The sequence below is a fragment of the Anolis sagrei genome, chromosome 13 (genome assembly GCF_037176765.1).
Source record: "Anolis sagrei isolate rAnoSag1 chromosome 13, rAnoSag1.mat, whole genome shotgun sequence".
NCBI classification, from domain to species: domain Eukaryota; kingdom Metazoa; phylum Chordata; class Lepidosauria; order Squamata; family Dactyloidae; genus Anolis; species Anolis sagrei.
This window is the reverse complement of record NC_090033.1, coordinates 2,409,355-2,431,151: the sequence shown is the minus strand read 5'-3', so window position 1 is coordinate 2,431,151 and position 21,797 is coordinate 2,409,355. Positions and strand designations below refer to the sequence as shown.

General features: G+C 46.4%; 1 protein-coding gene across 1 annotated transcript in view; it reads right to left on the bottom strand.

Annotated features, from left to right (window-relative positions):
• The window catches only part of LOC132764852 (uncharacterized), a 73,915-nt gene that overhangs the window by 30,142 nt on the left and 21,976 nt on the right, over window positions 1–21,797 (bottom strand). The window contains exons 8-13 of the mRNA XM_067472925.1: window positions 20,475–20,585; window positions 18,053–18,154; window positions 15,778–15,853; window positions 15,268–15,395; window positions 8,834–9,012; window positions 3,057–4,818 (exon numbers count right to left, since the gene is read on the bottom strand). Of these exons, the coding sequence (XP_067329026.1) occupies window positions 3,057–4,818; window positions 8,834–9,012; window positions 15,268–15,395; window positions 15,778–15,853; window positions 18,053–18,154; window positions 20,475–20,585 (2,358 nt within the window). The remainder of the gene's footprint in view (window positions 1–3,056; window positions 4,819–8,833; window positions 9,013–15,267; window positions 15,396–15,777; window positions 15,854–18,052; window positions 18,155–20,474; window positions 20,586–21,797) is intronic.

Below are 21,797 nucleotides of genomic sequence, written 5' to 3'. Positions count from 1 at the left end.
TGAATCCTTGCTGTTAGCTGGTCTGAGTCCCTCTACGGAGGTAGAGAAGATCAAGACACAAAAGTTTTAAATAAATAATAAATAATAAATTCAGCTTTCAATGAAAACGACACTCCTACTTTATTTACTATATATATTAGACTTGGTTGATTAAACAATGGTTCAAAACGCATTTCGGAAGTAGGGGGCGCTGGTGGTTCAATTTGGAATTGAATTCTGAATTTTTCCCAAAATTTTTTTTGGAACTTTCGGAACTTTCCGAAATTCCCGAATTGCTCTGTTCTTTTGCTTAAAATTCTTTCTACGCAGTGTTCAGGGTTTATCTTCATGGCATAAGAGGACATGGGCCTAAACTCACAGAAGTAAAAACCACAATTGTGTTACCATGAATTTGGGATTTTCCACTTGTTTGCTTTTCCCAAAGGACATGGGAGAACTAAACCAACCTTAATGTGGAGGCACTTCGAATTTGACTCGTATGTTTTTGGATTGCTCCAGCTATAAAGACCTTAGAGATAAATGCATCCCACTCCATTAAAATCACCAAAGGGAAGGACTAAGTGTGCTAAGCATGCATCTTTTAGAACAGTGTTTCTCAACCTGGGGGTCGGGACCCCTGAGTGGATTGTGAGGGGGTTTCAGAGGGGTCTCCAAAGACCATTAGAAAACACATATTTCTGATGCTCTTGGAAAGCCCGTTGGCAGAGAGACTGAAGATCGCTCTCCCTGTCCTTCTCTTCCTTTTAGGAAACAGATGGTGGATACTCCCACCAAAAACCCTCGCTGCTGTGATTGGTTGGCCTCTCAGCTAAGGGGAGGGCCGTTTCTGAGACTCAAAGCAGGGAGGGGAGAGCAGGCATGCTCGGCGCATGGTAGCATTGTGCATATGTGTGGGAGAGGGAGAGCATGCGAGGCTGGAGGGAGTCTCACACCAGCGAGTCCCTTCTGTGTGGCAAGTTTGGCCCAATTCGATCATTGGTGGGGGTCAGAAAGCACTTTGATTGTAGGTGAACTATAAATCGCAGCAACTACAACTCCCAAATGTCAAGGTCTATTTTCCCCAAACTCCACTAGTGTTCACATTTGGACATATTGAGTATCCGTGCCAAGTTTGGTCCAGATCTATCATTGTTTGAGTCCAACAATGATTTTGCACATGTGCAGGTGAGGGAGAGCGTGTGAGGCTGGAGGGAGGCCGTTCAAGGCATAACAGTTCTGTGTGGGGAGTTTAGCCCAATTCTATTGTCGGTGAAGTTCAGAATGCTCTTTGACTGTAGGCGAATTATATAATTCCAGCAACAAGTCCCAAATGTCAAACTCCACTAGTATTCACATTTAGGCATATTGAGTATTTGTATTTGTGCTAATGCTCAATATGCCCATTGTCTGAGTCCACAGTGCTCTCTGGATGTAGGTGAACTACTAGGGCTGGGCGGTTTCATTCGTTAATTTCATAATTCGTTAAAAAATTCGTTAATTTTTCAATTACAAAACGATAACGAACCAGTCTGGAGCAATTTTTTAAAAAAACGAATTTTTAAATCGTTTCGTAAATGTTTTGTATTTCGTTATTGTATTCGTTTCGTTATCGTTTTGAGGTCGTTTCGTTATTATTTCCGCATGTCTGGGGCAAGTTTTATAGTTGTTTTTGGTTTTCTAAGGGTTTTTATAGTTGTTTTTGGTTTAATTAAGCTTCAGAAGTTTCCCTTGTCCCATTTGGAGGTTTTTTAGCGTATTGCGCGGTCGCGTCCGCCATTAACGAATCGATTCGTTATTGTTTCGGAAATCGATTCGTTATTGTTTTGTAATTTTTTCACATTTACGAAATTTCGTAAATATCGAACTTTTTAAAATTAAAATTTCGGAAATATTTTAAATATCGAAACGCAAAAAACCCCAAAAAACGAATCGATTTTAGAAACAAAATTTTCCGTTGTTACCCAGGCCTATGAACTACAACTCCCAAAGTCAAGGTCAATACCCACCAAACTCTTCCAGTATTTTCTGTTGTTCATGGGAGTTCTGTGTGCCAAGTTTGGTTCAATTCCATCGTTGGTTGAGTTCAGAATGCTCTTTGATTGTAGGTGAACTATAAATCCCAGCAAGTACAACTCCCAAATGACAAAATCAACCCCCACCCCCCACTCCACCAGTATTCAAATTTGGGTGTTTCGGGTATTTATGCTCAATTTGGTCCAGTGAATGAAAATTTATCCTGCATATCATATATTTACATTATGATTCAGAACAGTAGTAAATTATAGGCCTGGGTAACAACGGAAAAATTTGTTTCTAAAATCTATTCGTTTTTTGGGGTTTTTTGCGTTTTGTTATTTAAAATAATTACAAAATTTTCCTTTTAAAAAGTTCGATATTTACGAAATTTTGTAAATGTGAAAAAAATTACAAAACATTAACGAATCGATTTCCGAAACAATAACGAATCGATTCGTTAATGGCGGACGCGACCGCGAAATACGCTAAAAAACCTCCAAAAACTTCTGAAGCTTCCCTCTCCCTCTGTTGTTGACTGTTGGTGTGATATTATAATTTTTTTTCACTAATTAAACATGCGGAAATAATAACGAAACGACCTCAAAACAATAACGAAACGAATACAATAACGAAATACGAAGCATTTACAAAACGTATTTAAAAATTCGTTTTTTTTTAAAATTGCTCCAGAATGGTTCGTTATCGTTTTGTAATTTAAAAAATTAACGAATTATTAATGAATTATGAATTAACGAAACGAAACCGCCCAGCCCTAGTAAATTACAGTGATGAAGTAGCAACGAAAATAATTTTTTGGTTGGGGGGGTCAGCACAACATGAGGAACTGTATTAAGGGGTCGCGGCATTAGGTTGAGAAACACTGTAATGTCTAAATATCTTTTTCAAAGGTGCACAGTTATGCAATACAGGTCTTAAAGGCTGCATTCCGAATTACCCAGCACATGATAGTCCTTGGGTAGAATATAAAATTGTGTAACATTTTCCTTGTTGGGTTTGTGTCTAACGGTAAACTGTGACATTTCCATACATTTCTGACTTACATATCTGCGGTGTTCGGTCTTCGGTCTTGGTGTCGGCTTAGGCAATTTTCCCCGGTGAGTAAATAGCAACTTGCCAACTATTGATTTCCTGCCGCCCGACCCTGTTCTGGTATGATGGTGCTCCGATGAAGTTTTCCGTTCTTTTGAATCACTACCTGATTTGCGATGTTCGGGTCCTCTCGTACTGCCTTTCTTGCCACTTAGGATGGATGCCCAGCTTTCCGGCGGCAATATTGCCAAATTTCTCTTAACGCTTCCTGCAACTGATTTTTCGGATGGCTTGGATATCGATGAAGGGATCGTCAGACTTCTTGAACTGCTGTCGATCATCCCTGCTATTGATTGGGGGTGACTGGACCCTGGGACGATCACGTTCCGCGTACTGCTCCCGATGATACCTGGTCCTGATTGGCGACGTTCTGACGATGGGATGGTCAGCTGCCGGGAACTGCCTTCCTTGGAGCCTGTTACTGATTGCCGGCGTTCCGACTCTGGAACGATGACGTTGCGCGTACTGCTCTCGATGACACCCGGTCCTGATTGGCGACGCTCTGATGATGGGACTGTCAGCTGCCGTGAACCGCTTTCCTTGGAGCCTGCTGATTGACGCCGCTCTGACTCTGGGACGATCACGTAGCGTGTACTGCTCTCGATGACGCCCGGTCCTGATTGGCGACGTTCTGACGATGGGACTGTCAGCTGCCGCGAACTGCCTTCCTTGGATCCTGTTACCGACTGGCGGCGTTCTGACTCTGGGACGATGATGTTGCGCGTACCGCTCTCGATGACGCCCGGTCCTGATTGGTGACGCTCTGACGATGGGACTGTCAGCTGTCGCAAATTGCTTTCCTGTCGCAACCTGTGTTCTGATGCCGGGACGAACACGTTGCGCGTACTGCTCTCGATGACGCCGGGTCCTGATTGGTGACTCTCTGCTGACGGGACCATCAGATTCTGCCAACCGCTGTCCATGGATCTAGTTATTGATTGGCTGTATTCTGATGCTGGGGTACTGGTCCCTATGACGCCCGGTCCTGATTGGTGACGTTCAGACGATGGGACTGTCAGCTGCCGCGAACTGCCTTCCTTGGATCCTGTTACTGATTGGCGGCGTTCCAATTCTGGGCCGATCACGTAGTGCGTACCGCTCTCGATGACGCCCGGTCCTGATTGGTGACGCTCTGATGATGGGACTGTCAGCTGTCGCGAACTACTTTGCTGTCGCGAACTGTGTCCTGATGTGGGGGCGAACATGTTGCGCGTACTGCTCTCGATGACGCCGGGTCCGGACTGGCGACTCTCTGCTGATGGGACCATCAAACTCTGCCAACTGCTGTCCATGGATGTAGTTACTGATGAGCTGTATTCTGATACTGGGGTTCTGGTCCCTATGACGCCGGGTCCCAGTTGCTGGCGTTCTGCTGATGGGACCATCAAACTCTGCCAACTGCTGTCCATGGATCTAGTTCCTGATTGGCTGTGTTCTGATGCTGGGGTACTGGTCCCTATGACGCCGGGTCCCAGTTGGTGACGTTCTGACGATGGAACTGTCAGCTGCCACGAACCGTTTTCCTTGGAGCCTGTGATCGATCGGCGGCGTTTTTGGGATGGAGCCGTTACATATCGCGTACTGCTGCCTACAGGGCGTAGTCTGCTTTGGGGTTGCTCTGCCGATGGGACTGCCGGATCTCTTGCGCTGCTATCCGTGGTACCCAATGCTGATTCATTCTGCTCTGCATTGTTTTCCATGTTATTTGTGCAGGAAACAAGGAATCAGGCTCAACTGAAGGGGAAGAGAATGACTTTATCAGTTCACCGAAGAACATTAGGGAAACTGTACAGCAGTGAGTAGGCCACCACATGGGGGGCAAGACCCCATTCTATTTCCATTGCTGTTGCTACTAGTGGTTTGCAATGGGCATTCTCTAAGTCATAGTAAGGATCAGGACTTTTTCTGTTGCAGCTGTTACGGTTAATTGGGTGTGATATTGTTTCCTGTATATAGTAAAGCATTAAGTGCTTGAAAACTTTGAGCGTTGCATTCTAAGCTTTGATTGAGGGCTCGTTTTGAGCTTAAAAAGCCCTTGTTTGGTGCCTGTTTGTGACCCCCAAATAATTTTGTTCTACGATAAGAAGAGATTGAGGGACAACATGAGGAGAAGGCAAATGAATGGTTTGGAGGCGTGATTTTGGAACTAAAAGCCATACTGTGGCTTGGGTCAGAGTGAGCTCCCGACCATTAATAGTCTAGCTTGCTGTCGACCTATGCAGCCCGACAGACTGTTGCAGCTGTCAAGTAGGAAATTTAGGTACCACATTATTCGGAGAGGCTAATTTAACTAATTTACGACACCATAAAACCTTCCGTAGGGTGTGTAAGAATGAGGAAGTACTCCATCAAGGACACGGTGTCCCAAGTGGACGGTGAAGCTGCCTTAAATCACTACTGACCGAGAGGTCATGAGTTCGAAGCCAGTCCGGGTCAGAGTGAGCTCCCAACCATTAATAGTCTAGCTTGCGCATACCCTCATGAAGCCAGAGAGCTGGAATGTTAAATTGTCTCTGTGTCTGTCTATATATGTTATATGTCTAATGGCATTGAATGTTTGCCATGTATATGTGCATTGTAATCCGCCCTGAGTCCCCTGTGGGGTATAAATACTGTAAATAAATAAATACTTGATTAAAAAACACTTTGTAGACTTTGGGGACCACAAAAGTGGGTTTTAGGGGCTGCACGTGGCCTGCACTTTCCCCACACCTTTTATTTGGGGTTTTGCTATACAATGGGTCAAATCTGTTCACTGAATGTTATGCTTGGTCCAGACTTCAGGATCTTCCTATCAGCAAACCTCTAGACCATTGGTTCCCAACCTGTGGTTCATGGACCACCAGTGGTCCGTGAGAACTAAAATATGGTCCGCGGCCTCACCATTACTCCACTGTTGCAACAAAAGTGACAGGTCTTATAGTGCAAAGGCTTATCAAATATGGTTTTCTGTGGGTGAGCAGATGGCGACTACTGGATGGCATGTGTTCTGTATCAGGAACTAGAGCTGATGTGGTCTATCCAATGCAATTTTCTGAATCAGCTCCCCAAGTAACCAAACTGAATCTAGAGTTGACCAAAAACTGATTCGTAACCCTTTTGGTACTAATGTTGGGGAGTGGTCCCTGGTCAAAGTGGTCCCTGGTCACGTGGTCCATGGTTAAATGGTCCCTGGCCAAAGGGGTCCCTGCTCAAAGTGGTCCCTGGTCCAATTGGTCCCTGGTCAAGTGGTCCCTGGTCAAAGGAGTCCATGGTCAAAGGTGTCCCTGGTCAAAGTGGTCCCTGGTCAAAGGGGTCACTGGTCAAAGGGATCCCTGGTCAAGTGGTCCCTGGTCCAATTGGTCCCTGGTCAAGTGGTCCCTGGTCAAAGGAGTCCATGGTCAAAGGTGTCCCTGGTCAAAGTGGTCCCTGGTCAATATGGACCCTGGTCAAAGTGGTCCCTGGTCAAAGGGGTCACTGGTCAAAGGGGTCCCTAGTCAAGTGGTCCCTGGTCAAAGGAGTCCCTGGTCCAAGGGGTCCCTGGTCCAAGGGGTCCCTGGTCCAAGGGGTCCCTGGTCAAAGGAGTCCCTGGTCAAAGGTGTCCCTAGTCAAAGTGGTCCCTGGTCAAGTAGTCCATGGTCAATATGGACCCTGGTCAAAGTGGTCCCTAGTCAAGTGGTCCATGGTTAAATGGTCACTGGTCAAAGGGGTCCCTGGTCAAAGTGGTCCCTGGTCAAAGTGGTCCCTGGTCAAAGGAGTCCCTGGTCAAAGTGGTCCCTGGTCAAAGTGGTCCTTGGTCAAGTAGTCCATGGTCAATATGGACCCTGGTCAAAGTGGTCCCTAGTCAAGTGGTCCATGGTTAAATGGTCACTGGTCAAAGGGGTCCCTGGTCAAAGTGGTCCCTGGTCAAAGTGGTCCCTGGTCAATATGGACCCTGGTCAAAGTGGTCCCTGGTCAAGTGGTCCATGGTCAAAGTGGTCCCTGGTCAAAGGAGTCCCTGGTCAAAGTGGTCCCTGGTCAAAGTGGTCCCTGGTCAAGTAGTCCCTGGTCAATATGGACCCTGGTCAAAGTGGTCCCTAGTCAAGTGGTCCATGGTTAAATGGTCACTGGTCAAAGGGGTCCCTGGTCAAAGTGGTCACTGGTCAAAGGGGTCCCTGGTCAAAGGAGTCCCTGGTCAAAGTGGTCCCTGGTCAATATGGACCCTGGTCAAAGTGGTCACTGGTCAAAGGGGTCTCTGGTCAAAGGGGTCCCTGGTCAAGTGGTCCCTGGTCAAAGGAGTCCCTGGTCCAAGGGGTCCCTGGTCCAAGGGGTCCCTGGTCAAAGGGGTCCCTGGTCAAAGTGGTCCCTGGTCAAAGGGGTCCCTGGTCAAAGGGGTCCCTGGTCAAGTGGTCCCTGGTCAAAGGAGTCCCTGGTCAAAGGTGTCCCTGGTCAAAGTGGTCCCTGGTCAAGTAGTCCATGGTCAATATGGACCCTGGTCAAAGTGGTCCCTGGTCAAGTGGTCCATGGTTAAATGGTCACTGGTCAAAGGGGTCCCTGGTCAAAGTGGTCCCTGGTCAAGTGGTCCCTGGTCAAAGGAGTCCCTGGTCAAAGGTGTCCCTGGTCAAAGTGGTCCCTGGTCAAGTAGTCCCTGGTCAATATGTACCCTGGTCAAAGTGGTCCATGGTCACATGGTCCCTGGTCAAGTGGTCCCTGGTTAAATGGTCCCTGGTCAAAGTGGTCCCTGGTCTAATTAGTCCGTGGTCAAGTGGTTCCTGGTCAAGTGGTATCTGTTCAAAAAAAGGTTGGGAACCACTGCTCTAGTATATTTCCCCACAATTTTCACTCTAGGGCCAGGGCCAGGCTTCTTACCTCCTGTGGGCAACGGAGAAGCAGAGAACACACTTAGACTGACCATAGCTCTTTCCTTCTGGTGAGAAGACGATGAAGAAGACAATTCCACTCAAAGGACGTCTGTCGGAAGCTTCAGGCCTTTGCGAGAGCCAATGGGGGAAGTCGGATGGAGGGTTCCAGAGAAGAACTTGTTTGTTGACAGTTGGGATTGGAAACCATGTGTGGTTCCCACAAACTAGGAAGTCAATGTGGGAGAAGAACGTCCCTGCACATTTAATTAGCTGTGTAATACAAGCACTAGCTGCACTAGCTGAGAAGAACTTGTTTGTTGACAGTTGGGGTTGGAAACCATGGGTGGTTCCCACAAACAAGGAGGTCAATGTGGGAGAAGAACATCCCTGCACATTTAATTGGATGCGTAATACAATCCAGGGTCTCTATATGTTAGACCTGATTCACACCAGGTCTAACATAAAAATGCACTGAACATCTCCAAGCATCTCCAATAGTTGGAGGTACTTTATAATAGAGCTTGAGCATCCCTTCTCTGGGAATCTGGAATTGTCCACATGAACAAGTCCAGATTTCTATTGATTCCCACAGCTAGAGTGCTCACTGGGGATGGCGGCTAGGGATTTTCCAAATCATGCCCCCCCCCCCCCCCCCCACAGTAACCATTTCAAGCTCAGGTCAACAAGACCAAGAGAACGTGAAGGATGGAGTGTGACCTTCTCTAAAGGTTTTCAAGCCAATGCTGATGGCCATCTGTTGGGAGTGCGTGACACAATTGGGTTGGACTGAGCAGCTCTTGTGGTCTCCTCAAGCTCTACAAAACTATAAACAATAGTTTTCTGGGGATTACTGCTTTTTAACAAAAAGTAAATATAGCCAATAATGTCCATCTAGCAAGATTTTCCTTTAATCGTTTGGCACAGTTAAGGACTTCATCAGGATCCTCCGAGCCACGTGGAGCGCCACTATGCGCCTGATGTCCAGAAAGGTCCTCTTCCTTATGTCTGGAATCCTCTTGTTCAGAAGGATGAAGCTGAGAATACACATAGGCCAAAAGACGATGAAGCTGTAGGGCTCGACGTGGGTCTAAAGATGGAAACAGAGAGAGGAGAAGGGAGGCATCTGACAGATCTGAAGACAACACACCAACTCTTGGCCAACACACATTTTGGTGTCTCAAATGTTAACCATGTTTTGGGGCATGTTTGACCAGCTGATTCCAAAAATGGCACCAGTTTCCCCCTATCAGCTCTAGTCTTTGAGATGCAGAACTTAGGTCATCTACCAATCACCACGATAGAAGAACATGATAACCATATCTAAGAAATTAGAACCAATGTGGTCCATCCAATGCAATTTTCTCAAGACAACACACCAACCTCACAACCTCTGAGGATGCCTGCCATAGATGCAGGCAAAACATCAAGAGAGAATGCTTCTAGAACATGGCCATATAGCCTGAAAAACCTACAACAACCCAACACACCAATCATTGGCCAACACACATTTTGGTGTCTCAAATGTTAACCCTGTTTTGGGGCGTATTTGACCTGCTGATTCCAAAAATGGCACCAGTTTCCCCCTATCAGCTCTAGTTTTTGAGATGCAGAACTTAGGTCATCTACCAGTCACCACGATAGAAGAACATGATAACCATATCTAAGAAATTAGAATCAATGTGGTCCATCCAATGCAATTTTCTGAAGACAACACACCAGCCTCACAACCTCTGAGGGTGCCTGCCATAGATGCCAGCGAAATGTCAGGAGAGAATGCCTCTAGAATATGGCCATATAGCCCAAAAACCAACAACCTAACACACCAACCATTGGCCAACACACATTTTGATGTCTCACATGTTAACCCTGTTTTGGGGTATGTTTGACCAGCTGATTCCAAAAATGGCACCAGTTTCCCTCTATCAGCTGTAGTCTTTGAGATGCAGAACTTAGGTCATCTACCAGTCACCACGATAGAAGAACATGATAACCATATCTAAGAAATTAGTATCAATGTGGTCCATCCAATGCAGTTTTCTGAAGACAACACACCAACCTCACAACCTCTGAGGGTGCCTGCCATAGATGCCAGTGAAATGTCAGGAGAGAATGCCTCTAGAATATGGCCATATAGCCCAAAAAACCAACAACCTAACACACCAACCATTGGCCAACACACATTTTGATGTCTCACATGTTAACCTTGTTTTGGGGGATGTTTGACCAGCTGATTCCAAAAATGGCACCAGTTTCCCCCTATCAGCTCTAGTCTTTGAGATGCAGAACTTAGGTCATCTACCAGTCACCACGATAGAAGAACATGATAACCATATCTAAGAAATTAGAATCAATGTGGTCCATCCAATGCAATTTTCTCAAGACAACACACCAACCTCACAACCTCTGAGGATGCCTGCCATAGATGCAGGCAAAACATCAAGAGGGAATGCTTCTAGAACATGGCCATATAGCCTGAAAAACCTACAGCAACCCAACACACCAATCATTGGCCAACACACATTTTGGTGTCTCAAATGTTAACCCTGTTTTGGGGCATATTTGACCTGCTGAGTCCAAAATGGCACCGGTTCCCCCCTATCAGCTCTAGTTTTTGAGATGCAGAACATAGGTCATCTACCAGTCACCATGATAGAAGAATATGATAGCCATATCTAAGAAATTAACGAGGTCAATCCAATGCAATTTTCTCACGACAACACACCAACCGTTGGCCAACCCACATTTTGGTGTCTCAAATGTTAATCCTGTTTTGGGGTATATTTGACCCACCGATTCAAAAAATGGCACTAGTTTCCCCCTATCAGCTCAAGTTTTTGAGATACAGAACATGGGTCATCTACCAGTCACCATGATAGAAGAACATGATAACCATATCTAAGAAATTTGAATCAAAGTGGTCCATCCAATGCAATTTTCTGAATAAGGGCCCCTATCTTGTATCATGTTCTGCGGTTGGTGGTGGCAGGCTTAGCAGATGGAGGGGTCAATGTAAGTCTTAGTTCTAAAGGGCGGAGTAATCTGTAAATAAGAGTTTATGGGTGAAAGCATTTCAGGGTGAAGGCATGCATCGTTCACGCATAAGGAATGGGTCCACTGACTCTTCACTATATGTACATTTTAATGAAAAAGCTCATACACACCATAGCTTTAAATTTTGTGCTTTAGAAAAAATATTACCCAGACCTAATGCAGATATAAAAAAACTAGGCCTGGGCGATTTCGTTCGTTAATTTTGTAATTCGTTAAATATTCGTTAATTTTAGCAATTACAAAACGATTACAAAACTTATTTTTAAACCCGGAAGTGTTTTTAAATATCGAAATGGCAGGCGCCAAAAAATTTTGTATTTCCGTCCATTTCGGAAATACGTAAGATGGCCGCCTGGCGATGCTTGCTGGGAGCTCTCCTCTCTCTCCTCTCTTAGCCAGTCAGAGGCAGAGCCTGAAAGAGGAGGAGGAGGAGGAGGAGAGGGCGAGCAAGAGGGCGATCGAGAGGGTGAGCGAGAGGGCGAGCGAGAGGGCGAGCGATTGGGCGAGCGAGAGGGCGAGCGAGAGGGCGAGCGGCGAGCGAGAGGGCGAGCGAGAGGGCGAGCAGCGAGTGAGAGGGCGAGCGGCGAGCGATTGGGCGAGCGGCGAGCGATTGGGCGAGCGAGAGGGCGAGCGAGAGGGCGAGCGGCGAGCGAGAGGGCGAGCGAGAGGGCGAGCGGCGAGCGAGAGGGCAAGCGAGAGGGTGAGCGAGAGGGCGAGCGGCGAGCGAGAGGGCGAGCGAGAGGGCGAGTGGCGAGCGAGAGGGCGAGCGAGAGGGCGAGCGAGAGGGCGAGCAAGAGGGCGAGCAGCGAGCGAGAGGGCCCGCCAGAGTGAGTGCCTGCCTTCCCTCCTTAATAATAATTTCTCCTCCCTATTCTACTAAATTAATAATTAAATTAAAAAAATATTGAAAAAATATTGGGAAAAAAAAGGGCGCCATCTTTACAAAATGTTTTGTAAATATTAACGAAATTTCGTAAATACCGAACTTTTTAAAGGGAAAATTTTGTAATTATTTTAAATATCGAAACAAAAAAAAAAAAAACCAAATACAAATCGATTTTAGAAACAAATTTTTGCGTTGTTACCCAGGCCTAAAAAAAAACTCCTTTTGCAAAGAGAATCTTTTTGGATCTTTAAACTACAAACACTGGTTCCTCAAGGACTAAATGACAAAATTGAATACACTTGTTTCTTGTGAGATGTAGTTCTACTTAAGAGGTAGCCTAGGGATGACTCATTGCTCGTTATAGAACTCCTACCAGAACCGAGCCTGTACTACTGAAGAGAGTGTAAGTAGAGTAGCGTGTTTCTTGACTGTCATTATAGAATGTTTCTCTAGCAATGTGATTTTGGGAGTTTCATGTATCTATTGTGTATGTTATTTTTACTCCTTTATTTATTTATTTATTTATTTTTATTTATTAGTACACTTGTATACCGCTAATATCTCAGCCTAAATCGGCGACTCATTGCGGTTTAACAACATTTAAAAACAACAATATTCAGATTAAAAATATAAAACACAAGTACATATACAATACACAGTATTGGGCCACCAATACAGACCGAAGCATCTCTTAATTAAAATCATAATCCAATTTCGTTGTCTGTGATTGCCAGTCCATGATCAGAAACTTCCTCGCATCGGATTAGCCGAATGCCTGTTCAAACATCCATGTCTTCAGTTTTTTTCGAAATACCATCAGCGAGGAGGCTGATCTTATCTCTACAGGGAGGGCATTCCAAAGCCGCGGGGCCACCACAGAAAAGGCACTGTCTCTCGTTCCCGCCAGCTGCACCTGTGAAGCAGGTGGGATGGAGAGTAGGGCCTCTCCCGAAGATCTTAGGGTCCTGCTGGGCTGATAGGCCGAGATACGTTCGGATAGATATGTTGGGCCAGAACCGTTTAGGGCTTTAAAGGCCAATGCCAGCACTTTGAATTTAGTGCATACAACGCCCTTGTTGTCCCAGCTCCACTGGCTGCCGATCTGCTACCGGGCCCAATTTAAGGTGCTGGTGTTATCCTACAAAGCCCTAAACGGTTCCGGCCCAAAATACCTTTCGGACCGCATCTCGGCCTATGAGCCTACGAGGACCTTGAGATCATCTGGGGAGGCCCTTCTCTCGATCCCGCCTACTTCGCAGGCACGTCTGGTGGGGACGACAGAAAGGGCCTTCTCGGTGGTGGCCCCCCGGCTGTGGAACACCCTCCCTGTTGACATCAGACAGGCGCCCTCCCTTATCTCCTTCCGTAAGAGCCTGAAGACATGGCTATTCGAGAAGGCATTTAACTGAGTGCTACAGTAACTGGAAATGACAACTGGAACGGAATATGGACTACGAGATTGGTTATGATTCTACGATAAGACGGAGCGGATTATTTTAGTGTAATTTAGATGATTGTGTATTAGTGATGTTGGTTTTTGTCGTCGTGGGTTATTGTAAATTGTTTTTATATGTTGTACACCGCCGCGAGTCGCCCTAGGGCTGAGAGCGGCGGTTAACAAATGCATCAAATAAATAAATAAATAATGTGATAACAGACTACATCCTGAAGAAGATAATTTTTCGAAACAAGGAGAACATACCGGGAGACCTTGTAGAAATTTTGTTACCTAAGGAAGACTCTGCTGCCTAAGAAGTACTCCTTAAGACTGTGTTGCCAAAAGAAGAATTCTTTTGAGGATAAAGACAGAGACTGTTGAATTCCTTCACTGAACTCCGACTCCAGGAAAGGATGGACTTTATTATCTTTAGTCTACTGTTCATTTCTCTATGTTGACAAGATAATCTACATTTACTTATAATGTGCTGATAACTAGGGCTGGGCGGTTTCGTTTTGTTAATTCGTAATTCGTTAAAAAAAATCGTTAATTTTTCAATTACAAAACGATAACGAACCAGTCTGGAGCAATTTTTTTTAAAAAAACGAATTTTTAAATCGTTTCGTAAACGTTTTGTATTTCGTTATTGTATTCGTTTCGTTATCGTTTTGAGGTCGTTTCGTTATTATTTCCGCATGTCTGGGGCAAGTTTTATGGTTGTTTTTGGTTTTCTAAGGGCTTTTATAGTTGTTTTTGGTTTAATTAAGCTTCAGAAGTTCCCCCTGTCCCATTTGGAGGTTTTTTAGCGTATTGCGCGGTCGCGTCCGCCATTAACGAATCGATTCGTTATTGTTTCGGAAATCGATTCGTTATTGTTTTGTAATTTTTTTCACATTTATGAAATTTTGTAAATATCGAACTTTTTTAAAGGAAAATTTTGTAATTATTTTAAATAACGAAACGCAAAAACCCCCAAAAAACGAATCGATTTTAGAAACAAATTTTTCCGTTGTTACCCAGGCCTACTGATAACATTACTGTTAAATGCTATAAAGTCTAGACAATTTACTCCATTAGAGAACATATAATCCTGATTTATATTACTTTCTTGAGAGTTTTATAAAATACACATACATACATTCTTGTTTCTATGTTACTATAGATATTTGTGCATTGTTTGCTAACAGTAACAGACTCCCTATTATCCAACATTTTCGTTTATCCGATGTTCTGCTGGCCCATTTATGTCGGATAAGCGAGACTCTACTGTAGCATTATTTTGTAGGGCTGGGCGGTTTCGTTTCGTTAATTCGTAATTCGTTAATAATTCGTTATTTTTTTCAATTACAAAACAATAACGAACCAGTCTGGAGCAATTTTTTTAAAAAACGAATTTTTAAACACGTTTTGTAAATGCTTTGTATTTCGATATTGTATTCGTTTCGTTATTGTTTTGAGGTCGTTTCGTTATTATTTCCGCATGTCTGGGCCAGTTTTATGGTTTAATTAGTGAAAAAAATTATAATATCACACCCACAGTCAACAACAGAGGGAGAGGGAAGCTTCAGAAGTTTTTGGAGGTTTTTTAGCGTATTTCGCGGTCGCGTCCGCCATTAATGAATCGATTCGTTATTGTTTCGGAAATCGATTCATTATTGTTTTGTAATTTTTTTCACATTTACGAAATTTCGTAAATATCGAACTTTTTAAAAGGAAAATTTTGTAATTATTTTAAATATCGAAACGCAAAAACTCCCCAAATAAATCGATTTTAGAAACAAATTTTTGCGTTGTTACCCAGGCCTATTATTTTGGAATTAAAATACAGTGGATAACTTTTCTTGTTGATGTGTGCATCTTTCTACACAGAGATTGGAACGCCTTGAGAACCAAGTAAACCAAGCTTAGTATCCTGAATGTTTAGGAACAGAAAAGAATAATCAACCGACCTTCCCAAATCTACTCACCCCTGCAAAAAGGTAGATTAATGTAAACAGAAATTTGCACAGCCAGTGGAGGGTTCCTGTGATCACAAAGGCCGTGGATCGAGATGACTGAAGGAACAATTCTGATACGATGACATTGGTTACGGGGTCTAGTAGAAGGAAAGAAGAAGAGAAAGAACCTGCTTTATTTAATGCCATTGTCATTCTCAGATTGAAGAGAACTTCCCATCTGGTACTTCCTATCTGGTTTGCAGACGTCTATCTCCCTGAACAACACAGCCATACACCCCGGAAACCACACAACACCCCAGTGATTCCAGTTGTGAAAGCCTTCGACAACACACTTGGCATCCTTGGAGGAGATCAATGAAAGAGTCTGGTCTCTCCCCTCTTTTCCCATGACCTAGAAATGTTCTTCCCTTCTTGGGGGATTCTCAGAGTTTTCATCCCCAAACTTACTCACCCACTTCCTGTTTCCCGATCCTTGCCCTTCCCCAGCCTTACGTTATTCCTTTTCCTCAGTTGTCTTACCGGGGCCAATGGATTGCCCAATGAAGAAGAGAGTTAGGAAAGCGGCGCTCAGCTCATCCATCCATGAGATTGTCTTCTGTTGGAGAAAGCAGTTGAAATTCACGTTGGGTTGAGGAGATATTGTCTTCATCAGCTTCTAAGGCAGTGGTTCCCAACCTTTGTTTGACCAGGAACTACTTGACCAGGGACCACTTGGACCATGGACTACTTTGACCAGGGACCACTTGGGCCAGGAACCACTTGGACCAGGGACCACTTTGATCAGGGACCACTTTGATCAGGGACCACTTGGACCAGGGATCACTTAGACCAGGATCCACTTGGACCAGGGACCACTTGACCAGCAACCACGTGGATCAGGGACCACTTTGACCAGGGGCCACTTGACGAGCAACCACATGGATCAGGGACCACTTGGACCAGGGACCACTTGGACCAGGGACCACTTGACCAGCAACCACGTGGATCAGGGACCACTTTGATCAGGGACCACTTGGACCAGGGATCACTTAGACCAGGATCCACTTGGACCAGGGACCACTTGACCAGCAACCACGTGGATCAGGGACCACTTTGACCAGGGGCTACTTGACGAGCAACCACATGGATCAGGGACCACTTGGACCAGGGGCCACTTGGACCAGGGACCACTTGGACCAGGGACCACTTGGACCAGGGACCACTTGACCAGCAACCACGTGGATCAGGGACCACTTTGACCAGGGGCTACTTGACGAGCAACCACATGGATCAGGGACCACTTGGACCAGGGACCACTTGGACCAGGGACCACTTGGACCAGGGACCACTTGGACCAGGGACCACTTTGATCAGGGATCACTTGGACCAGGGACCACTTGGACCAGGGACCACTTGGACCAGGGACCACTTGACCAGCAACCACGTGGATCAGGGACCACTTTGACCAGGGGCTACTTGACGAGCAACCACATGGATCAGGGACCACTTGGACCAGGGACCACTTGGACCAGGGACCACTTGGACCAGGGACCACTTGGACCAGGGACCACTTTGATCAGGGATCACTTGGACCAGGGACCACTTGGACCAGGGACCACTTGACCAGTGGTGACTTGACTAGGGACCACTTTACCAGGGACAACTTGACCAGGGACCACTTAGACCAGGGACCACTTTGACTAGGGACCACTTTACCACAACTTGACCAGGGATCAGGGACCACTTGGACCAGGGACCACTTTGACCAGGGACCACTTGGACCAGGGACCACTTTGACCAGGGACCACTTGGACCAGGGACCACTTGGACCAGGGACCACTTGGACCAGGGACCACTTGGACCAGGGACCACTTTGACCAGGGACCACTTGACCAGTGGTGACTTGACTAGGGACCACTTTACCAGGGACAACTTGACCAGGGACCACTTAGACCAGGGACCACTTTGACTAGGGACCACTTTACCAGGGTCCCTTTACCACAATTTGACCAGGGACCACTTAGACCAGGGATCACTTTGACCATGGACCACTTGGACCAGGGACCACTTGGACCAGGGCCTACTTCGACCAGGAACTACATTGACCAGGGATCACAATGACCAGGGACCATGTTGACCAGGGATCACTTTGACCAGGGAACACTTGACCAGCGACCACTCTCTAGCATTAGTACCGAAAGGATTACAAATCAGTTTTTGGTCAGCTTTTGATTCGGTTTGGTTACTTGGGGTGCTGATTTTCTACTTGTCCACAGAAAACCATATTTAATCATCTAGAGCTGATGTGGTCGTAGTAAACTTTCGTGGGTAGTCAGCCTCTTCCCTCCCGACATTCCCGTTGCCTCGGCACTGTAAGAGGGTTTTACGAGAGTAGTCACTGTCGTTGCCACGTGATTTCAAGGCAACGGTGTTGTAATGGTGAGGCCGCGGACCATATTTGTGTTCTTGTGGACCACTGGTGGTCCACAGACCACAGGTTGGGAGCCACTGATCTAAGGGCTCTGCGGAGCACAGGTTGAGAACGGCTGTCCTAAACCACCATCGTTCTCACAGTATGTTGGTCTTCCAGTGGGATTCTGATGACTGTATCTCCATTTTGGTGCAAGTCGGGCCTTCACAGGGAGAAAGTTCTACCACCACCAAGAAGGCCCTCAAATGGTGCATTGATCTCACTGGGGAAACACAACAGATGTTTCTCCAGCAGATCTCTTATCCTGAGGTCCAAGATTATGCCGATGGTGGGACCCAGTGGAACCCCAGAAGGCAACAACCCAGGACAACTGTCAATACAAACCTGGAGCTCAATGGACATGGCTAAGAGGATGGAAGCAACGCTACAGATCCCGTAACCCATAAGGAGGAGACTTCGTGGCCCTATGATCTCCACAACGCACAGCTGGAAGTTGGAAAAAGTAGGTAGAAGGTTAGAGAGAGAAAAGCTGCTCCGGGCAAGTGGCGCTTAGGGAAGTGGTGGATCCAGGCATCTTCCATCCCTACCAAAAACAAACCGAATCAACAACATGGCACAAGGATGTGGACTTTTCCTCCTTAATTTAGGAAGAGGAAACTGGGTTTAATTGTGGCAGCCAAATATCTCTCTGTCTGTCTGTCTGTCCATCCATCCATCTTTGTGTCAGTATTATTTCCCATTTGTCAACACCAGAAACGGAGAAGCTAGCATTCAGTTTAGAACAAAAGCTCCTTCTATACTGCCATATACAATCCAGATTGTGTTGCCGAAGGTTTTCATGGCCGAAATCACTGGGTTGCTGTAAGTTTTTTCGGGCTGTATGGCTATGTTTCAGAAGCATTTTCTCCCGAAGCATTTTTCATCCTCGAACTCACTTGCTGAGTTTCCAACAGACCCCTCCTCCTCTGAGGATGCCTGCCATAGATGTGGGCGAAACGTCAGGAGAGAATGCTTCAGGAACATGGCCAAAGTTTTGCCTGCACCTATGGCAGGCATCCTCGAACTCACTTGCTGAGTTTCCAACAGACCCCTCCTCCTCTGAGGATGCCTGCCATAGATGTGGGCGAAACGTCAGGAGAGAATGCTTCAGGAACATGGCCAAAGTTTTGCCTGCACCTATGGCAGGCATCCTCGAACTCACTTGCTGAGTTTCCAACAGACCCCTCCTCCTCTGAGGATGCCTGCCATAGATGTGGGCGAAACGTCAGGAGAGAATGCTTCAGGAACATGGCCAAAGTTTTGCCTGCACCTATGGCAGGCATCCTCGAACTCACTTGCTGAGTTTCCAACAGACCCCTCCTCCTCTGAGGATGCCTGCCATAGATGTGGGCGAAACGTCAGGAGAGAATGCTTCAGGAACATGGCCAAAGTTTCGCCTGCACCTATGGCAGGCATCCTCGAACTCACTTGCCGAGTTTCCAACAGACCCCTCCTCCTCTGAGGATGCCTGCCATAGATGTGGGCGAAACGTCAGGAGAGAATGCTTCAGGTACATGGCCAGAGAGCCCGGAAAAATCACAGCAATCCAGTGATTCCAGCCATGAAAGCCTTTGACAACATGTTCTGAAATGACAACAAGCCATTAAATGCTAATCAAGGTGGTCAGTTGAAACATTCACACCTAGCTCCAGCAGACAAGAGTCCTTTGTCCCACAGTCTGCCAAGGTTTTAATGGTGCTTCTTTTTTGACTTGGGTGATGGTTGGAGTTTTTATGTAGATATCTATCTGTGTATGTGGGTTTTCTGTAGACGGTGTGACCCAAAATTACAACAGCAAAACAGCAGAGAGGAAACAACCAGGCACATCTTAACACCTCTCAACAAAAGATTCCCCCAGACTCAGCCAGGCCTTCAAATGCAAATGAAGGTGGTCAATTGAAACATTCACACCTAGCTCCAGCAGACAAGAGTCCTTTCTCCCACCCTGGTCATTCCACAGATATATAAACTCATTTTCCTACTTCCAACAGACCTCACTACCTCTGAGGATGCCTGTCATAGATGTGGGCGAAACGCCAGGAGAGAATGCTTCAGGAACATGGCCAGAGAGCCCGGAAAAATCACAGCAATCCAGTGATTCCAGCCATGAAAGCCTTTGACAACATGTTCTGTACACAATGGCGAATAAGGACCAATCTTGCATACAAATCATTTAGGCGAGTCACCTATCCGCAACTACAATGGTGAGTTTTTTTACCTGCACATAGAAATTACCATATGTAATTGTATGCAAATCACAATTTGCATATAATCTGCATACACTCCTCTTTGGAGTGAGTTCCCCACTCTCCTATCTGGACATCGAAATTATCATATGCAATTGTATGCAAATCACAATTTGCATATAATGTGCATACACTCCTCTTTGGAGTGATCTCCCCACTCTCCTATCCGGACATCGAAATTATCATATGCAATTGTATGCAAATCACAATCTGCATACAATTTGCATATAATCTGCATACACTCCTCTTTGGAGTGAGCTCGCCACTCTCCTTTCCGGACATCGAAATTATCATATGCAATTGTATGCATATCACAATTTGCATACAATTTGCATATAATATGTATACACTCCTCTTTGGAGTGAGCTCCCCGCTCTCCTTTCCGGACATCGAAATTATCATATGCAATTGTATGCATATCACAATTTGCATACAATTTGCATATAATCTGCATACACTCCTCTTTGGAGTGAACTCGCCACTCTCCTTTCCGGACATTGAAAGAGTAGAGAGAATCTTACCGCAAATATAATGATGAACATGAGCATCCCAGTCAGTAACATGTTGACATACAGGGTATTCTCTTCTCCGAAGCCAAGCGAAAGATAGATGTCTTCAGAGTAATGGTGGGCCTAAAAATGATCAGAAAACATATATGCTTTGTATAAAACATGCATGCTCAGCAATTGGCAGCGTGGTGTGCATGCGTGGACAAGGGAGAGCGTGCGAGCTGGAGGGAGCAGTGAATCCTCCCACCAAAAGCCCTCCTCCGCTGTGATTGGCTGGCCTCTCAGCCAAGGGGAGGGCTGCTTCTGAGACTCCAAGCGAGGAGGGGAGAGCAGGCGTGCTCAGCAATTGGCAGCATGATGCGCATGTGCGGACAAGGGAGAGCGTGCAAGGTTGGAGGGAGCGGTCAATCCTCCCACCAAAAGCCCTCCTATGCTATGATTGCCCAGCCTCTCAGCCAAGGCTGTTTCTGAGATTCCAAGTGAGGAGGGGAGAGCAGGCGTGCTCAGCAATTGGCAGCATAGTGCACATGTGCGGACAAGGGAGAGCGTGCAAGGCTGGAGGGAGCAATGACTCCTCCCACCAAAAGCCCTTCTCCTCTGTGATTGGCTGGCCTCTCAGCCAAGGGGAGGGCTGCTTCTGAGACTCCAAGCGTGGAGGGGAGAGCAGGCGTGCTCAGCAATTGGCAGCATGATGCGCATGTGCGGACAAGGGAGAGCGTGCAAGGTTGGAGGGAGCGGTCAATCCTCCCACCAAAAGCCCTCCTCTGCTGTGATTGGCTGGCCTCTCAGCCAAGGGGAGGGCTGCTTCTGAGACTCCAAGTGAGGAGGGGAGAGCAGGCGTGCTCAGCAATTGTCAACGTGATGCACATGTGCGGACAAGAGAGAGCGTGCGAGGCTGGAGGGAGCAGTGAATCCTCCCACCAAAAGCCCTCCTCCGCTGTGATTGGCTTGTATCTCAGCCAAGGGGAGGGCTGTTTCTGAGACTCCAAGTGAGGAGGGGAGAGCAGGCGTGCTCAGCAATTGGCAGCGTGATGCGCATGTGCGGACAAGGGAGAGCGTGCGAGGCTGGAGGGAGCAGTGAATCCTCCCACCAAAAGCCCTCCTCCTGCTTCTGAGACTCCAAGTGAGGAGGGGTCTGCTTCTGAGACTCCAAGTGAGGAGGGGAGAGCAGGCATGCTCAGCAATTGGCAGCGTGGTGCGCATGTGCAGACAAGGGAGAGCGTGCAAGGCTGGAGGGAGCAGTGAATCCTCCCACCAAAAGCCCTTCTCCTCTGTGATTGGCTGGTCTCACAGCCAAGGGGAGGGCTGCTTCTGAGACTCCAAGCGTGGAGGGGA